This window comes from Lissotriton vulgaris, chromosome 4_1 (assembly GCF_964263255.1).
Source record: "Lissotriton vulgaris chromosome 4_1, aLisVul1.2, whole genome shotgun sequence".
Taxonomy (NCBI): domain Eukaryota; kingdom Metazoa; phylum Chordata; class Amphibia; order Caudata; family Salamandridae; genus Lissotriton; species Lissotriton vulgaris.
In genome coordinates this window covers 58,231,302-58,249,223 of record NC_141691.1, presented here as the reverse complement: position 1 = coordinate 58,249,223, position 17,922 = coordinate 58,231,302, and the positions used below count along the sequence as shown (strand labels likewise).

General features: G+C 47.2%; 1 protein-coding gene across 4 annotated transcripts in view; it reads left to right on the top strand.

The window, feature by feature from the left end:
- Positions 1-17,922, top strand: part of DLG3 (discs large MAGUK scaffold protein 3) — a 2,000,883-nt gene that overhangs the window by 1,818,578 nt on the left and 164,383 nt on the right. The window contains exon 14 of one of the 4 annotated variants that reach the window (XM_086918301.1): positions 15,195-15,240. The exons of the other annotated variants lie outside the window; for them this stretch is intronic. Within the exon in view, the coding sequence (XP_086774427.1) occupies positions 15,195-15,240 (46 nt within the window). The remainder of the gene's footprint in view (positions 1-15,194; positions 15,241-17,922) is intronic. 4 annotated transcript variants of the gene reach the window in all.

The following is a 17,922-nucleotide window of genomic DNA, read 5'->3' as shown; positions in this document are numbered from 1 at the left end:
CCACTCAGATCTCGTGGATGCTGAAGGGTTGATCTTCTGTGCAGGAGCTGCTCGGGGCTGGGGCTTCTCAATCCCCAAAGCACTTCGTCGAGGATGCCTCTGAAGTCGTGCTGGAAGCGGAGTGCAGTTTCTCCAAGATGACCGGTCCCACGTGTCTCGTCGCACCCACAGATCTCAGCTGTGCTGCAGATGTAGGTAGAGGTCGTAGAGGTCTGGAAGTCCGGGTCTCGTCGGGCTCTGAAGTCTGGATCTACTCGGGAAGACGACAAAGTGAACCGCTGGAACGCTTGATGGTGCCTGCTTGTGCAGGGTGGACACTCCTTGCCCACAAGTGAGATTTCTTCAGTCTTCTGTGGAGCAGAACCTCGAAGTCCAGGGTTTCTTCTTGTAGAGTTTCAAATCAGGGTAATCTAATTTGGAATGGGACCAGCTCCTACCTTTATTCTCCTAAAGGGGGCTGTACTATTACTAGGTCCCTCTAATGGGTGGGACCAGGAAGGGGGGTGGTTACACCCCCTATCCTTTGTCCGGTTTCGTGCCAGAGCTGGAGCTGGAGTGCCCCAGCAACTGGTTTGAACCGGTGTATGCTCAGGGCACCTTGTGTGCCCAGGCATGTCTCATTCCTTTCAGGCCTGTCCTACCTAATACACCAAATCCTGTCTGGGGTGGTGCTAGCACCTCCCAAGGCAGGAAACCCTTTGTTGAGGCCTCACTCGCTTGAAGGACTCCCATCAGCAGGAGGTCAGACTTATGTCTGTGGTGGCAGCATCCATCTTGTGATGCTGAGGCTCGAGTTAACTTTAACCGGGGTTCACAGTTACATACATGTTGTGACTCTCTAAAAGGGTGGAATGCTACCCCCGTCGCCACAACTGGCGAGGGGGTAGTATTCCAATTCGTATGACACCTTACTTGACATGTTTTGATAGTGCTATGCCAAAGTTAGCAATAACCACGAGGTTATAATGAACTTAAGAGTATATGGTATAGTGTTATCATGGAAACAGCTAAAGGCCTTGGTTCCTAAAGCTGCAGACAGGCTCAGCTCATGCCAGAGCACGATCTCACTTAATTCCAAGCACTCTGCCTCCAGGATTGTTTAGGCCTGCCATAGGAGTGACTTATAGGAGTATATGTGTCCATTTTAGGTTTAGATATAGGTATACTATATCTACAGCAAAGGGTGATTACACCACCTTGCCCCAGTTGATTGATCAGCCAGTTGTGTCAGATTTGGATGGCCAGCCAGGGGTGGCATAATACATGCAGCAGCCCCTGGTAGGCCTTGGGTTCACTTATGCCCTAGGTACCTATGGTACACTGTACATGGACTTACTAGAGTGACCCAATACCAATTGGTAAATGCACCTAAAGTACATGGATGTCAATTTAGAGAGAGAACAGCTAGGCTGTGGGTCTGATTAGCAGGCCCACATCCAGGGAAAGTCGTAAACCAGTGAAGCAAAAAGCAAAAATCTGGGGTGACCATAGGATTGCAGACCCTACTCTCCTACAGGCGCCATCGAAGTGGTTCCAAAGTCTTAAAGAGGAAGGGGGTTCTATTCCCGTTTTTTCCTTATCCTCAAGAAATCAGGAGACTGGCGTCCGATTCTGGACTTACGAGCGCTGAACAAATATCTCAAATCCCAATCCTTTCGCATGCTCGCGCTCATGGAGATTTTGCGTCTTCTCTCCCAAGACGACATGACCACCATCGACCTCCAGGACGCTTACTTTCATGTGCCAATTCTCCCACGTCATCAAAAGTACTTGCACTTCCGAGTGGGATGGAGAGACTTCCAGTTCTGGGTGCTGCCTTTCGGCCTACGCCCCGCCCCTCGTGTCTTCACGAAAGTGTTAGCTCCTGTGATAGCCTACCTGTGGCTCCAAGGCGTCCACATTTTTCCTTACCTGGACAATTGCCTTTGTCAAATCTCAATCTCACAGCCAGTTGGTTCGGGATACTCAACGCTGTCAGGAGGTCTTCCGCTCCCTCGGCCTCTCCATCAATGTCGAAGTCCCAGTTTGTCCTAGCTCTCTGCAGAACCTTTCTGGGCGCTACCCTGGATACTTCCGTAGCCAAAGCGTTCGTGTCTCACGAGCATCAGCTGAAGATTCTCCGCCTCGTGGCTCGTATTTGCGCAAAACAGTCCGTTTCAGTCCGGATCTTGAAGTCTTTTCTGGGGATGGTATCATCATGCATTTCTCTGATCCCGAATTGCAGATTGAAAACTCGCCCTATTCAGGAAGAACTGGACGGGCAATGGCGTCAAGTCACTGGATCCTTCAACGACATAGTCTGTGTCACCGCTCGCATGAAAGTGGCTCTCCAGTGGTGGGCACAACAGTCCTACATCGCGGCTGGGGTTACTTTCCTCACCACTACTCCGGAACTCACGCTGACGACTGACGCGTCCTTCGAAGGGTAGGGTGCTCACCTTCAAGGTCTATTGATCAAAGGCAAATGGACTCTGCCTCAGCGCTCTTGGCACATCAACCTGGCTGGAATTGATGGCCATCTTTCTAGCACTCAAGTTGTTCCATCCTTTGATCAAGGGGGAGTCGGTCCTTATCCAAACGGACAACACACCCAGCATGCACTATGTCAACAAACAAGGCGGAACCAAATCTCATCTCTTGTCTCATCTGGCACAGTAGATCTGGGATTGGGCAATCAGTCACCCTGACTGCCGTTCATCTGCCAGGAGTCTCCAACATCCTAGCGAATTCCCTCAGAAGATCCACGTCTTCCACCCACGAGCGGCAGTTACACCAACCAACACGCGACCTAGTCTTTCGACGGTTGTGTCATCCGCCCTTGGATCGCTTTGCAACACTGGAGAACCGGAAATGCCCATCTCACGCAAGTTGGTATCCCCACCACGGTTCGTGCGGGAATGCCCTTTTGATGAACTGGTGCGATCTATTCACCTACGCTTTTCCTCCGATTCCACTAGTTCCTCGCGTGCTGTGGAAGATGCGGACACAACCTTGCCACATCCTCCTGATCGCTCCCAGATGGCCTTGACAAGCATCGTTCTCGGAGCTACTTCTCCTCTCCCAGTGCAAACCCATACTTCTGCATCCTCGAAGATCTCCTCACGATGGATGGGGTTAAAGTATGTCATCCGAACCCCTCGTCTCTGAAATTATCGGCCTTGACCCTGAGCACCTTGAATTTGTCCATTTAAATATTTCACCAGCATGCAGGGGCATTCACGCTCAGGCAAGAACTCCGTCTACAGTCAAAACCTACAAACTCAAGTGGAAGAGGTTTTGCCATTGGTGCGCAGATGCCAATATTCATCCTCTTCATTCCACTCCGGATCAGCTTCTTCCGGTCTTTCTGCTCAATCAGGACTTTCACATTCCATTTTGAGAGTCTTCTTGGCAGCGATTTCCTGCTACCGTCAAGATGGTTCCACCTTGCTCTGCTCCTCCAGAGTCATTTGCCAGTTTTTCAAAGGATTTTTCCGGAAGTTCCCGCCCATTCGGCGTCCTTCTCCCACTTGGCATCTTAATGTCGTACTGGCCCAACTAATGAAAGCACCATTCGAGCCCATCCACCTGGAAGGTAGCCCTTCTCCTTGCTCTGACATCCTCTCGAAGAGTAAGCAATATTCATGCTTTCACCATTAAACCTCCAATTCAAATCGGACTGTGTAGTGCTTCGCACCAACCCTTCTTTCCTTCCTAAAGTACCTACTGACTTTCACATTAACAAACCTGTTTTCTTAAACTTTCTTTGCCAATCCTCAATCTCCGGCAGAGCAACGCCTACATTCCTTGGACATTAAAAGATGTCTTAAATTTTACATCAATAGGACGGCACCTTTTCGCAAGTCTGATCAACTATTCATTGCCTATGGACGCATGCGCAAGGGACGTCCTGGTACCAAGCCAACTATTGCACGTTGGATTTCTTCAGCAATTGCTTTCTGCCATCAGCAAGCCGGCAGGCCTCTTCAGTCTTCCGCGAGGGCCCATTCCACCAGGGCGATGTCATCTTTGACTGCCCTGTTTGCTGGTGTGCCGCTTCATCAAATCTGCAGAGCGGCCACGTGGTCCAGCAGGCACACTTTCACAAGACACTATTGCCTGGGTGCCATCAATGACGCAGATACGGCAGTGGGACAGGCAGTGCTTCGCAATCTTTTTAACTAAGGTGAGCCTCTGTCTTCCCTCCTCTATTATGGTTATTTTGCTTATGGTTATTACTTGCATGACTTTATTATAGTCGATGTTTTCTTCCATGTTGTTGCATGGTTTCTTCAAGCCTTTTTCGGCTACTACTGCTCACTATTCTATTCAAGCAAGTCAATCTATGAAAGACACCCCAATACTGGATAAGAACAATTGTTAGTTACCTGTAAACAGGTGGTTCTCCAGTATTGGTGTCTTTCATAGATTCGCATGCGACCCACCCACCTCCCCTCAGAGGCTCTCTTCTACTCATAGACTCTATTGTCACTCCTGTGCTACGAAAATCTGAGGGACTGAGCTCTGAGGAGAAGGTTCTGGAGGGGTGCTGGCACCTGATTGGCTGCAGTTTGGACTAACATAATGACATGGATATGTTGCAAGTGTTTTTTCTCTCTGCCATGTATTCCTATGTAGGAATTATGTCTTGGTATTTCTATGCATTTCTACTGTGTATTTTTATGTGTTCTGTTTTTACATACTTATATTATTAGCATCTTATTGCTATGATATTTACCGTGGGACTCCCACCTCGACGACTGGGAATATTCAAGCATGTGAATCTATGAAAGACACCAATACTGGAGAACCACCTGTTTACAGGTAAGTAACAATTGTTCTTCTGAATCTGTGCAGAAAAAATCCTGTGACTACGAAAAAGCCCATAGGTCTGCAATGTCTCAAAGGTAGCTTCTGAGAGCTAACCAAGTCAAATTTCAAGACTCTGTAGTCAAGGAAAGGAGGAACTGTCTCTATTTAAGGAAAATAGCACCTATGTGCACACACCTTCATACTTGGACTTAATTTTGAAAAGAGATGGAAAACGAAGGATGGATTAGGCACTCCATCACACTTAATAAGGAAGAGTGCTGATGACACCTAAGTCCAGAAAAAAAACTGTAAAAGAAAAACCAATTCCTTGATGTTGAAAGGAAAGTATTGCTGGATTAATTGAGATTCGGACCTCCTATAAAATTCCTCCTAAAACAGGCATCAAAATTGAAGGAAGAGAATAGGACATGAGAACGAGCATTGTATCCAACCTACAACTCCTGATCATCTAGAGGAAAAGCCAGGTAGGATGAGCAGGTCCTTTTTGCGTAGGGCACACAACATCCTCTCCAAAAGGACACACTTCTGATAGACCTGTAGCCACAGATTCCTCTACTTCTGAATTTTCTTCAGGCGTCAGACTAGATCTGTAAACTTTTCAGCAGTACCAATATGCGCCGGAAGGTGGTGACATGCTGCTCTGTACTGACTGTTCCACTCCAGAAATGACATGCGGGACTCCCGCATGCTAATGTCAGTTCTTTCTTCTCGTGCCACCAGCCACATATCTGGATATCCTGCTTCTATCTCTGAGACATGTACCTCATAATTTCTATAAAAAAAAATGTGCAAGGGAATGTCTCACAAATAAACAGGTTTTAAGCCTTTTAGGGACTGCTGGAAACAAATGCGTGTGACAGATCGTAATCAGGTGTGCCTGAGCTAAATTCACAACTCTAAGGCCTGCAGCACCAGTGTGTCAGTGAATCCTAAGGCCAGCCAATACCGCAAGGTGAAACGGTACACTGCTAAGCATAAGAAGACATTGCTGCAAAACTGGTCTCATCGAAGATTTAGTCCAGGTCCTTCCTGCAGAAGTAGTTAAAGCTGTTCCAGAGGTAGTCTTCCTTGAGATTCAAATAATCCAGTAAGTCTAAAAAGAAACTTAAGAAATCGAAGTGATACTCAGCCCCCTCTCACCACTTGCATTCACCTGAGAAGACAGAGGTGATACCATGGCTCTCGATCTCGCTTCCAGAGTCTGTTGACACAACCCTGGTTTCCAGGGCCATCCACCACTCTTAAACCGATCACAGAGTTTAGCGAAGCCATGACACCTCTTTGGATACTTGCCGACTCCCTCTGGTGAACCTTCAGGCCCCAAGGAGCTGAGATGTCTTCTATCTGGAGAACTGCCGGTAGGTTTGTCCTCACAGCTAGTTGGAACCTCCAAGTTCATCATGATATTTCAGCTCAGATGCCGGTTCTCGGAACTTCGTCACCAGTGCCGAACCCATTGGCATCGAACGAGGAGATGCCAGTAGTAATCTCCAACTCCGAATCGACGCTGGTACAACCTTAACGGAGGCCGCATCAGACTACTGTTGAGGTGCCCTTCCTCCTCTTTATTTGTTTTCTTCACAAGGTAAATTGCACACTACAATCCCTTTTTCAGCATGGACTCGGACAACCATTATGACACGATTGATAAGTTTACTCTGACTGTTGGTATGGTGATTTGTAGGAGGCCAGATGTGTTGATATGGCCCCTGAATCAGTTCTTCTCTCACTCCCTTGCCCAGCCACCGAGGAATCTGCTTCGGTGATGTGTAGGGCAGCTGGAGTTCATGACCTCCAGCTCCCTTCTTTGTAGATTAAAACTAATGGGTTGACAGAGAGCCTCTAGCCCGGACAAACCTCTTCAGAACCCCTCCTGCTTTTTCATGAGGCACTAATCGATACCTTGTTGGGCGCATGGGCCAAGCCTTACTCTGCACCCCCAGTCACCAAGCAACTAGCGAGACAACCTTCTCCTGCCCCAGGTTACCCTGTGTTCTGTCTTTCCACCTTTCCCCTGACAGTTTGGTTGTTCGGGCATCCACCAGCAGGTCATATCCAATACTTTCCAAACTAGTGCCACCCCCACCGTCACCCCCATCCCTCCTTCCTCCGATAGGGAATCTAAGCGATTATAAACATTTTGGAAGCAACTTTTTATTTATTTTTTTACACCATCCTGATGTTTCCTGGGACTCTACTCCCACGGCCTTTGGGAATCAGTGAGTCAAGTCCCATAAGAACTCTGACCTCTTCTTGTGTAGGCAATCCAGGATGGTCCAAAGTTCACAATTCATTGTGGCTTGGACACCACCAATTCCATTGGGTGGGCCATCGGCACAAGTGCTGCCATGCTTGACTGCGCTCCTCCGGTTTTCTTCAGGTGACGTCCAGTCATTCCTCCTGGACATGCCGTTCGATGAAACTCGCCTGTTTAGGGATAAGGCTTACTCCGATCTGGAGCAGTTAAGAGAGAGTAGTGCCATGGCCCAACTTCTCTGGGCTTATCTGCCCCACTTTGCTAACCCCACCAGACCTACTGCTTCTTTTTCAGCTTTGGGGCTATGGTGCCCCATACTATCAGTTGATCAAACAGCAGCATAGCGCCCAGTAATTTCGCAGTTGCAGCTATGGTGCCCTCTGTGTCAAAGGTCAAGAGGGTACATAGTCACCTTGCAGCCCACCTACCAAATCCCTTTAGCATGCTCTTTGCGGAGCACAGACACCCAGTGTGAGGCAGAGTCCAACAATTCTTTCCAGGTTGGCAGCCATAGCACCAGACAGATGGGTCCTACAAAATTGTTTGAAAGGGTTCTCTGGAATGGCTGATGTAGGACCAGACTTGCGGAAGAAAGTGCAAGCCCATTTGGCCTAACTGGTGTATCGAGATGGTCCCTTTGACAGAAGTAGGTTGTGGTTGCTATTCTCGCTTCTTCCTCGTGCTCAAGAAGGACTGAGGCTTTCGCCCAATTTTAAACCTTCGCCCTCTCAATGCCTTCCACCAGAAGGAAAAATTCAGGATGCTCACACTGGCTCAGTTCTTGACTGCTCCCGACCCTGGAGACTGATTGGTGGCATTGGGCTTGCAGGACACCTACTTTCAAATACGCATCTTGAAGACCCATCAGTGCTATCTGCGGTGTGTGATAGTACAGGAGCATATTCGTTTTGGTGCATTTCCCTTTGGCCTCTTGCCCCTCGGGTGTTAATAAAAGTGACTGCAATGGTGGCACACAATTTCAGAGATCAAGGGTGCTAGTCTTCCCCTTCGACGACTGGCTGTTGAAGGCTGGCTCGCCCCAGGCAGTCCTCCATCACCGCCAGACAATGGCGAACCTCTTGTCATCTTTGGGGTTCACTATCAGTGTGACAAAGTCAAACCGAACTCCTTATCAGACACACCTTCATCGATGCCAGTCCGGACATGGTTTAGTTTTGTGCCTTTCTCGCGTGAAAGAGCCCAGGACATTCAGGCTGTGATCCTGATCTTTCAGCTTCGGTCCTGGTTTCAGTGAGGCTGCTGGGATTGATGAGACTCCTGCATCCTGCTGGCTGAGAACGCAAGGTGGCATATACCATACTCTGCAGTGGGACATGATCTCTTAGTGGGTCCAACATCAAGGGGACCTCTTAAAGCATGTCCAGATTTCAGGGGAGGCTGCAAAAATCCTGCAATGGTGTTTACTGGACCGTGATTGGGTCAACGGCAGACCCCTCACCCTTCCCACCTAGAGCGGATGGTGATGACCGATGCATTGCTGCTGGGATGGGGTGGTTCTCAGAGAGGTGGAGATCAGAGGTCTCTGGCAGAATTCCGGCTCCATATCAGCTGTCTGGTGCTGAGGGCCACCTGCTTGGTGCTGAAAGTCTTTCCTCCACGGTATAGGTGCTTCTAAACAACACCACAGCCATATGGTAATGCAGCAAACTGATTAGGGTTGGCATCACGGACCCTGTGCCAGAAGGCATTGCACCTCTGTGTGTATGAATCGCCAAGGAATTTTCCTGGTGGTGAATCACCTAACTGGATCATGCCTAGGTGAATGAGCTCAACAGTCCGATCAGGAGTGGCAGTTACACCTGTAGGTGGCTCAAGGTCTCTTCAATGAATGGGGAGAACTGTGGCTCGATCTGTTTACCACCGCCCAGAACATGCAATGTCTGCACTTCTGCATATTGGAGTTTCTAAGGCATCTCTCTCTGAGACGCTTTCCGCCTCAGAAGTCCTGTAATTCGGGACTCATGTATGCCTTTCCGCCAATGCCACTCCTGCCTTGAGTTTTCAAGAAGATCAGGACCAACTGTGCCCAAGTCATTAAAATGGCTATGATTTGACACAGAACGTGTGATATCTAGAGCTCCTGGCCATAGCATATGTCTCCAATCAGGCTGCCCCTGCAGGAGGAACTGCTGTTGCAGCAGCTAGGCCGGGTTCTGCAACAGGGCTTTGCAATCTCCACATTCATGCTTGGCCATTGAACAGCGACAGCTGAATACCTTCGAACTTACTCCAGAGATGGTTGATGTCATCTTGGTAGCTAGGTGTTCCTCAGGAAAACCTGTACACGCCTGTCATTGGGAAGAGTTTGTGGTTTGGTTCGGTACACACCAGATTGACCCCCTCCAGCCCAAACATGAAGTATTGTTTTTGTCCCTCGCCCAGCAGTGCTTTCCTCTGGGCACAGTTAAAGGGTACCTTTTAGCTGTTTTGGCCTTTTTGCTGTTGCCTGGTCAGCCTTCTATGTTTTAGTTTCCAGTTATATACTTTTTGAAAGGTTTACACCAATTGTTTCCTCCCTCTCCTTTTGTCATGCCTTAGTGGGACCTTAACATGGCCCTCACGTTTCTGATGTGCACTCCCTTTGAGTCACTTCACAGCTGCTCCCTCAAGACCATGTTCTTGTCACAATTGGTGCTTTGTGTGAGTGACCTACCATTGATGTCAGGCACCATTGGTGTGGTGTGTAAGTGAGCTTCAGGCTCCCTATTTTAACCTGCCATACTCCACTTACTTCCCAGACAAACTGGTTTTGCTGAAATAGGTCTAAGCTTGTGACGCAATTCCATAAGAGTCAAAACATCCCCTTGCTGGCGGTCTGTGCTCAGCCTCTCTCCTCTCAGGAGGAAAGACTCCATCAATTGGACTGTAAGTACTTGGAAAAGGCCTTTGACGTCTGTGTTTTTCATGGCGACAACCTCCAGAGACAGACTTGCCAATCGGCTCCCAACAGTTAGGGTCTCAGGCCCTATTCATGGCTAAATGCCCACTGTCTTCAATTTCTTTGCAGAGAATGCACTCAGGGTGATGGAACGAATGCCTTCCAATACGGTCCCCAGTGTCACGTCCAGTCCCCATGGTACGACCACCATGACGTTTATGAAGTCTATTTCTTCTCAGACCATGACTTCGCACGGTAGGTCTGCATTAACTTCTGGTCAAAGAGACCCTCTGATATTGCTGAGACAGAAAAGGTGGATGCATCAGAAGATTCATTGGCAAGCCTGCAGTGTCCCCCCCCCCCCCCGGTATCTTTGGAGAACTGTCCCCACTTTAGTTCAAGGAAGTTAAGGATGCCAGCCCTTCAGGCATTTCACCGCATCAACATTCATCTTCTGCCTCAGAACAGGAGGGCGAAGGACAAGAGATTCCCCCTCACCTCAATAACCTTAGGACCTCTGCAAGGGTTGTGAATATGGTCGACACAAACCTACACCAAGCCTCTGAGGAGACCTCATGCAGAGCCAGAGCTCAGCCCCCAAGGGAGTCTGCATTGAGCGCTGACTAACACACATCTTTAGGACTTGACCTGCTCTGGGTCTGGTTTGCACTGGTCAAAGTCTTCTGAGCCAATGCTGCTTCTGACCCTCGACCCACCTTAGTTGTCAAGTCCTTAGATCCTCCATAACCCTTGAGGCCGTTCGGTGCCGAGACCAATCTAGACTTTGAAGCTGTCATCGGCACCAAGTACTCCATTGATGTTTCGCTCGGACAACTTTGAGCAACCCATTCTACAGAGACTGCAGGAGGAGTTGGATGCAAATTCTAACAGGAGGGGGGAGAGAGAGAGTCAGTGGATTCAGTCTCCCGAGTCATATGAATAAACAAAGTGGAATCCACTCGAGTGATAGTGATCCCTAGAGTGATGGGGAACACACAGTGTTGTTTAAATGCCCCTCACACACCAACAGGCCCCTTGGTGTCATGCTTCATCATCGGGGCCTTCGCACCCCTCTACGGGATGCGGCGTGCTACGACTCGCGAATACGCAGGAGCACTTGAAGTGAACTATGTGTGGGGGTGTGTGTTTAATACAAAGATGTGAGTGAGGTGAGGTGAAAAAAGTGAGTGGTTAAAGAATACCTGGCACGTGGGAAGAAAAAAAACTTTATTAAATCCCCGGCTGGTATTATTAAAATTTAAAGTGCAGGGCGTGGTTTTAGAAAGATACGTGTTAGGGTATCAAACCACTGTATTAAAAGTCAACATGTTTCGGAGGTCAAAGCCCCCTTCTTCAGGACAAGGGTGAATGCACTTACCCTCCCCTTACTCACATGTAAGATGTAAAAGTGAAAAATAAAAATTACCACAATGTGTAATGTTCCTCACAATGTTATATGTAAGTGAGTGTAGTTGCGCCCAGTTGGCGTAAGAACTTAAAGTTCCCAAATACAGGACTTCATGAGCCTTTAACGTATATTGGGGAATCCTTCCTTTCTAATCAGAAACGGTTACAGCAACAGCTAATCGCCTGCCTTCCCTCAACGCGGCCGCGTTGAGGGAAGGCAGGCGATTAGCTGTTGCTGTAACCGTTTCTGATTAGAAAGGAAGGATTCCCCAATATACGTTAAAGGCTCATGAAGTCCTGTATTTGGGAACTTTAAGTTCTTACGCCAACTGGGCGCAACTACACTCACTTACATATAACATTGTGAGGAACATTACACATTGTGGTAATTTTTATTTTTCACTTTTACATCTTACATGTGAGTAAGGGGAGGGTAAGTGCATTCACCCTTGTCCTGAAGAAGGGGGCTTTGACCTCTGAAACATGTTGACTTTTAATACAGTGGTTTGATACCCTAACACGTATCTTTCTAAAACCACGCCCTGCACTTTAAATTTTAATAATACCAGCCGGGGATTTAATAAAGTTTTTTTTCTTCCCACGTGCCAGGTATTCTTTAACCACTCACTTTTTTCACCTCACCTCACTCACATCTTTGTATTAAACACACACCCCCACACATAGTTCACTTCAAGTGCTCCTGCGTATTCGCGAGTCGTAGCACGCCGCATCCCGTAGAGGGGTGCGAAGGCCCCGATGATGAAGCATGACACCAAGGGGCCTGTTGGTGTGTGAGGGGCATTTAAACAACACTGTGTGTTCCCCATCACTTTCAGGAGTTGGATGCAAGCCAGAAAGTCTTTTCATCCAACCTCAAACAGGGACAATTTCAACAATTTCCTCACACAAAGCCTTCAGAATGTTTACCTCAGAAGAGGGAACTTAACATTTGAGGAACAGCTCACTTTGAAGCCCCCTCCATCTCTCAAGACTAACCAGGGGCACCAGTCCTATCCCCTACGTTCCACGTCCTCCATCACCACCTCCACCTTCTCGACCACCACCATTACCTCCTACGTCACTTCTTTCAATGTATCCATACTCACCAGACGGATTCCCATTCTATGGGGAAGGCATGCCCTTTTACCCTTTCGGACAAATGACAATAGATTTCAATGGCGCACTCCGTGGTTCATCGAAGTCCTCTGTATATAGGCTCTTTACCAAAGTCTCTGATAATTATTTTGCGTGCTACACAGTATTTGGAGGCTGCCGATCCCCCCCATTGTTAAAATTACAACTAAAGTTCTAGTATGCATGTACCTGAATAACTGTGTGCAGTTATTCAAGTGCATGCATACTTGAACTTTAGTTATAATTCCCTATTACCCTGCCAAATCCTATGAGGCACCATTTAACCCAGTCCCAGATGACCTATGGGACACTAAAACGTCAAACCCCCTGGGAGCCATACAGAGATCATTATCCAGTTAGAACATTTCAACCCTGAATACACCACGGTGGCGTACTAAGAGTTGATTCAGCGTGTGACCACTTTTCACAGAGTGGACATACATGTCCTCCAGGAGGAAGGCAATTTCCTTGTGGATACTCTATCCAAGATTGAGAGAACTATACATTCCCTCCCCATGTTAAAATCAAATCAGCCTCTCAAGTTAAGGGTGGTAACACTGGGCCAAACAAAAGTATAAACTTTCTACCAAAGACCTGGCCGACATCGAGATTGGTGTAAGACCTGACTTCCCCACAGCATACTAGCCACGGAATCGACGCTCTGGCCACGGGTGACCCTCCCCCTCCTGACCAGGCAAGAAGCTGGATGCTGTTGGTAAAAGGGTAGCAGAAGGATCCTTTACCCTCTGGAGGGTAGTCAATTCCATGGGCCTCCTTTCCTGCTATGACAGTGCTCGGTGGAACGAGATGAAAGAGCTGGTCAAACATCTCCTAGGTGAGTTTTTAAAAAGAGGGAGGAAGAGACAGTCCTAGAGAGGACAACTATCTCCAATACCACCATTTACTGCACCCTTGACGCTGCAGACACCGCATCTTGGATGAGCAACGCCAGCGTTCTCATCAGACAGCATGCTTGGCTCCGCATGTCAGGCGTCAAGAGTTTGCTAAACCTGCCCTTTGATGGAGCAAATCTATTCAGCTCGAAGAGTTGTTTAAGTGTTACCAAAAAATAAAAAGGAGACCGACCCCGCATAAGCTAAGGATGACCTTGAAACCCTTTTCTCTAGGGATCTCTTTCAAAGACAGCAGCCTCCAAAGCTGCCTTTCCATAGCCTGCCCCCTCATACAAAAGGCAGCAACAACCATATCATTGACCGGAGGCAACTGGTGTGTCTATAGGGGCAACAACAAGAAGGGCTGGTGTAAAGGAGGCTCTGGCAAAGTTGCCAGACTGCCCTTGCCGTATTCTCCATGGCCCCCGAACACACAACACCTGTTGGGTGGAGATTGCAAGATTTCCTTCCCCACTGGCAGGAAATCTCATAAGATAAATGGGTGTTAGCGGTCGTTCACCGCAACTACTGCCTAGAACATCTCACACCCCCTATCACCATGCCACATCCTCCGCAGCGAGCAGCTCACCCTTCTGCAGAAAGGTACAAGCGCTCCTTCAGAAAGGGGCCTATCAAACAGTACCCTCTCTCCATCAGGGCAGCGACGCGTACTCCCTGCTTCCTCATCCCAATAAAGATGGCCCCCTCAGGCCTATTCTGGACCTCAGGCCCCTCAATCACTATATCCTCTCTATACACTTCCATATGATAATGGTGCTTACTTGCCTGCATTAGAGCTCCGGGACTCCCAATTCTACATCCCCACTCCTCCCGCCCACCAGCACTGCCTCTGCTCATGGTAAGTGGCCTTCATTACCAATTCAAAGTACTTCCTTTTGGTGTCACTACTGCTCCATCGGTCTTCAGGAAGTGCCTAGCAATAATAGCCGCCTTCTTGAGGAGGGAGTGGTCTTCCTTATTTTCCACCACCTAGATGGTCAGATTTGGAAAATTTATAAAAACAATCTTTAATACATTAAAGCTTTAAGCAACCTCAGATAGCAAATGTAACTGCCATGGCAAACAGTCATGTGAAGAAGTGGATTCACAGTAATATATACCTGTCTTCTGCAGGGTTTAAAGATGCGCTGTCAAACATTTAAAAGGATTTATTTTTTAAGGGTCCCACTGTGGTGAGTAAAGATGCAGCACTAGTAAGCTCGCATCAAAAGAAAAGGTACATGTCGGATCTAAGAACTGGACGTCGAGAAATGAGCTCATCCGACTCATGAACTGTAATGAATTTTAACATATCAAATATTTTATTGGATTTTATCTATTTTATCCCTTTCGTCTTTGCTTCTAATATCTCCATTACCTTCTACAAGTTGACTTTTCTCATCACCTTTTTTTAATTGGATATAAATGTCTAGTCCTCCTCCATGTGATCTTTCCATGTACTGCTCCAGTGGATGCTTTTGTGGGATGAGTGGGGACAGTGGTTTGTGTTGTGTGTGATGTATCTCCGTACCCTTCCCTGTACCCAAGGATGGCATGCATCTTCAGTGATGGTGTGTTTCAAATGCTGGCTTCTTCCTGAGATGTACAACTTACTTCTTGATGCCTCAAGTGGGGGGTTCTGTACTGATGTGACAAACTTCGTGCAGCTTGAGGGGGCTATCTGCACTCCTTTCACTAATGCTCACCTTGCTCTATTCTCTTTCCCTCCCCTTCCTGTCTCCCTTCTCTTACTCTCTCCCTCTCCTTCGCTCTCTGCTGTCTGTGAAATCAGGACTTCCCGGGTTTAAGTGACGATTATTATGGATCAAAGAGCCTGAGTAAGTCTGCTTTAATCCACCAGAAAGTACTGTGCATTCCATTGCTCTGTGTTTGCAAGCGTCGCTGCTGCCTGTGGGCATGTCAAGCCACTGGCGCCTGTGTTTGGGGCGGCAGAGGGCTGCCATGAATGGGCTGTAAGGCTTCCATTTACCATCGCTTGGGAAAGGAGGTGCACGGTGTGCATTTTCTCTTGCAGGAAACATTTCGACCTCTGAGGGTGCAAGTATGGTGTGCAAGGCTGCAGGTGTCATCAACTGTCCCAATGCTTTCAGACCTCGGCTCAAACTAACAGCCTGGGAAGCGTGATTTCTCGACACAGTGCTCTTGTGCTTGATGTGAATAGTGTTTGTGTTATATCAATATAAAATATCCTGCTTCCTGCTTTAGTTTAGAGCGCAGCTGCCACTATTCTCTGTTCCATTGTGTTCTCTTATATTTGCTCCCTATTTATAGCTAGCTTGTTAAAAATAAATAAGCCCCACATATGTTATGGAAGCTGCTACCCGAGACCGGTTTGTAATTGCAAACCAGAGTCAAAGTAATTTAAGGCTTAGGTGATGGCTTAACCCTGATCTGTAGAGTAACGAAGTGAAGGGGAAAATGCACCTTGAATCTGGCCAGTAAGGATTACCAGAACTTTAGTCATACATGGCTAAAATGTAGGCTTCTATGCACGAGTTAATCCAGTATCTACTGCACATACAAGTGCACTGAGAGAGAAAACACCACCCACTGCTCAAAGGCAAAACACACATGAACTAGTTAGTCCTACATTGCAGTCTAGTTGGAATCCGCGGAACCTGAATGGCATTGCACGAGTAGAGTGAAGCAGGTGTGCACCACATTAGACGATCACCGCAAGTAAAAAAGAGCATCGCTGCTTGCAGAGCCCTGCCTAAGAAATGCTGTTCATGCCAAAAATTAAATTGAACAAGAAGGATGTACTGCGTGTCATAACTAAGCCAGACTTGGACTGCACACCCCAAGAACTGCACAGCTGGCCTTGCAGTCGCACAGTCTTGCCTTCTTGTAGCCAGTGGCGGAACAGTCTCATACGCTTAAAAAAGATTTACCTTCTGTCCAGAACATCTCGGCTTCTTCGTCAAGTTACATCCATTGTCATTTCTAACCGAAGACTAAGAGGTCACTTGTGGAGTGTGTGTGCTTTACAATTTTTTGCCGTTTTGAGAGAAGACGGGTGTTGGATCTGCGCAGAGAGCACAGGGACAGTACTGCTCTGCACACTTGACACAAAATTCTAAATCCCCTCATTTTAACTGTTTACAAAGACATTTTTTACCTCAGCCAACAGTAATCATACAATATTGTTTGTCAGATGTCTTGCATGTGGGAGAAACAGCTGCCAACAACACACGTACTTTGTGTGGTCTGTTTACCTAATACCCATATTGACAAAGTACCCGGGGGGAGGGGGGTGGACACTCAAAGACTAAGAAGATAATCACCTGAGAAGAAAATTGGAGGATTTCCTTAAGATGCAGAATTACAAACATGCAAAGGAGTGCAAGAGTGCCAAAGAATGTTTTTTCTTTAGTAGCTACACAGCTCTTGACCTCCAAGGATTCCATCCAAGACCAAACACTGTCTAACAGCATTGAAATCTAGGCATGGCTCTTTGCATGATTGAGCGCCAAGACCTTCAGCATTGAAATACTCTGGCTACCTTACTGGCGACTCCCATTAACGATCAAGTACTGGTCCTAGAGGCTTCACCCTACCCATGCGGACATTAAGGCCTACTCTGATATGTCCACTTAGTACACACCTACACCACCTGCGTCTCCATCCAGGTTGTCCCCTTTTTTCACTAGGTACTTTCTGATTAGAAGGAGCTACAAAGCAGAACAGTTTTTTTGTTAGACCCCAAAACTCCGTCTGTTACTATAGAAATGCTACAACAATGGGTGCAGTCTAGACGTCATCTGCTCCTGGGTTTGTACAAATTATGGAGGAAAAAAAGAATTACTCTAGCAACCACTAAAGAGAGCACAGCCCACCCCATGTGATATCTCAAAGAAATTCGAACATTGTTGGATGGATCCAGCTTTTAATAGGACTGTTGGAAGGTCGGACTCATTTCTTCAATTTGGAAGTACCATGCATCAGCATCTGAACCAGCAGTGCCCCCAGACAAGAAAGCAAATGGCAGGATGTGGGCCGGTATATTTGTGGAAGTGCAGGTACAGATTGGTGGCTAGTGCACCCGCTCTACTAGGGCACTATGATGGATATTTGGGAGTTTGAGGGTGTTTGCTAACAACTTATCTTAACTTAAATGGAAAGATTTAAAGGAAGTGTTAAATCGAGGTATGTTATCATCAAAGCAAGTTGGACTTGCAACATTGGCATATTGCCATAGCCTTACTACTGACTTATCATCCTGGTTCAGTCTCACCACTTTAAAAATTCTGCCAAAACAATCATTTAAAAAAATTCCCTTTCTCTAGTCCACTTTTCTTTTGTCCACATCAAAAAGAATTTCAAATAGCGTAGGCAAAAGCAAAAATTGTCAAGTCTGTTGGTTTCGTAGAAAGAATGATACCATAGTTCTCATATGAACCTCTGAAGAGTCATACACCTGTTTGTCAACCACATCATCCCAAAGTCTCCTCAGAGACATCTTTCCTATCAGTGATTGTTTTCAAGAGGCTGAGATTCTC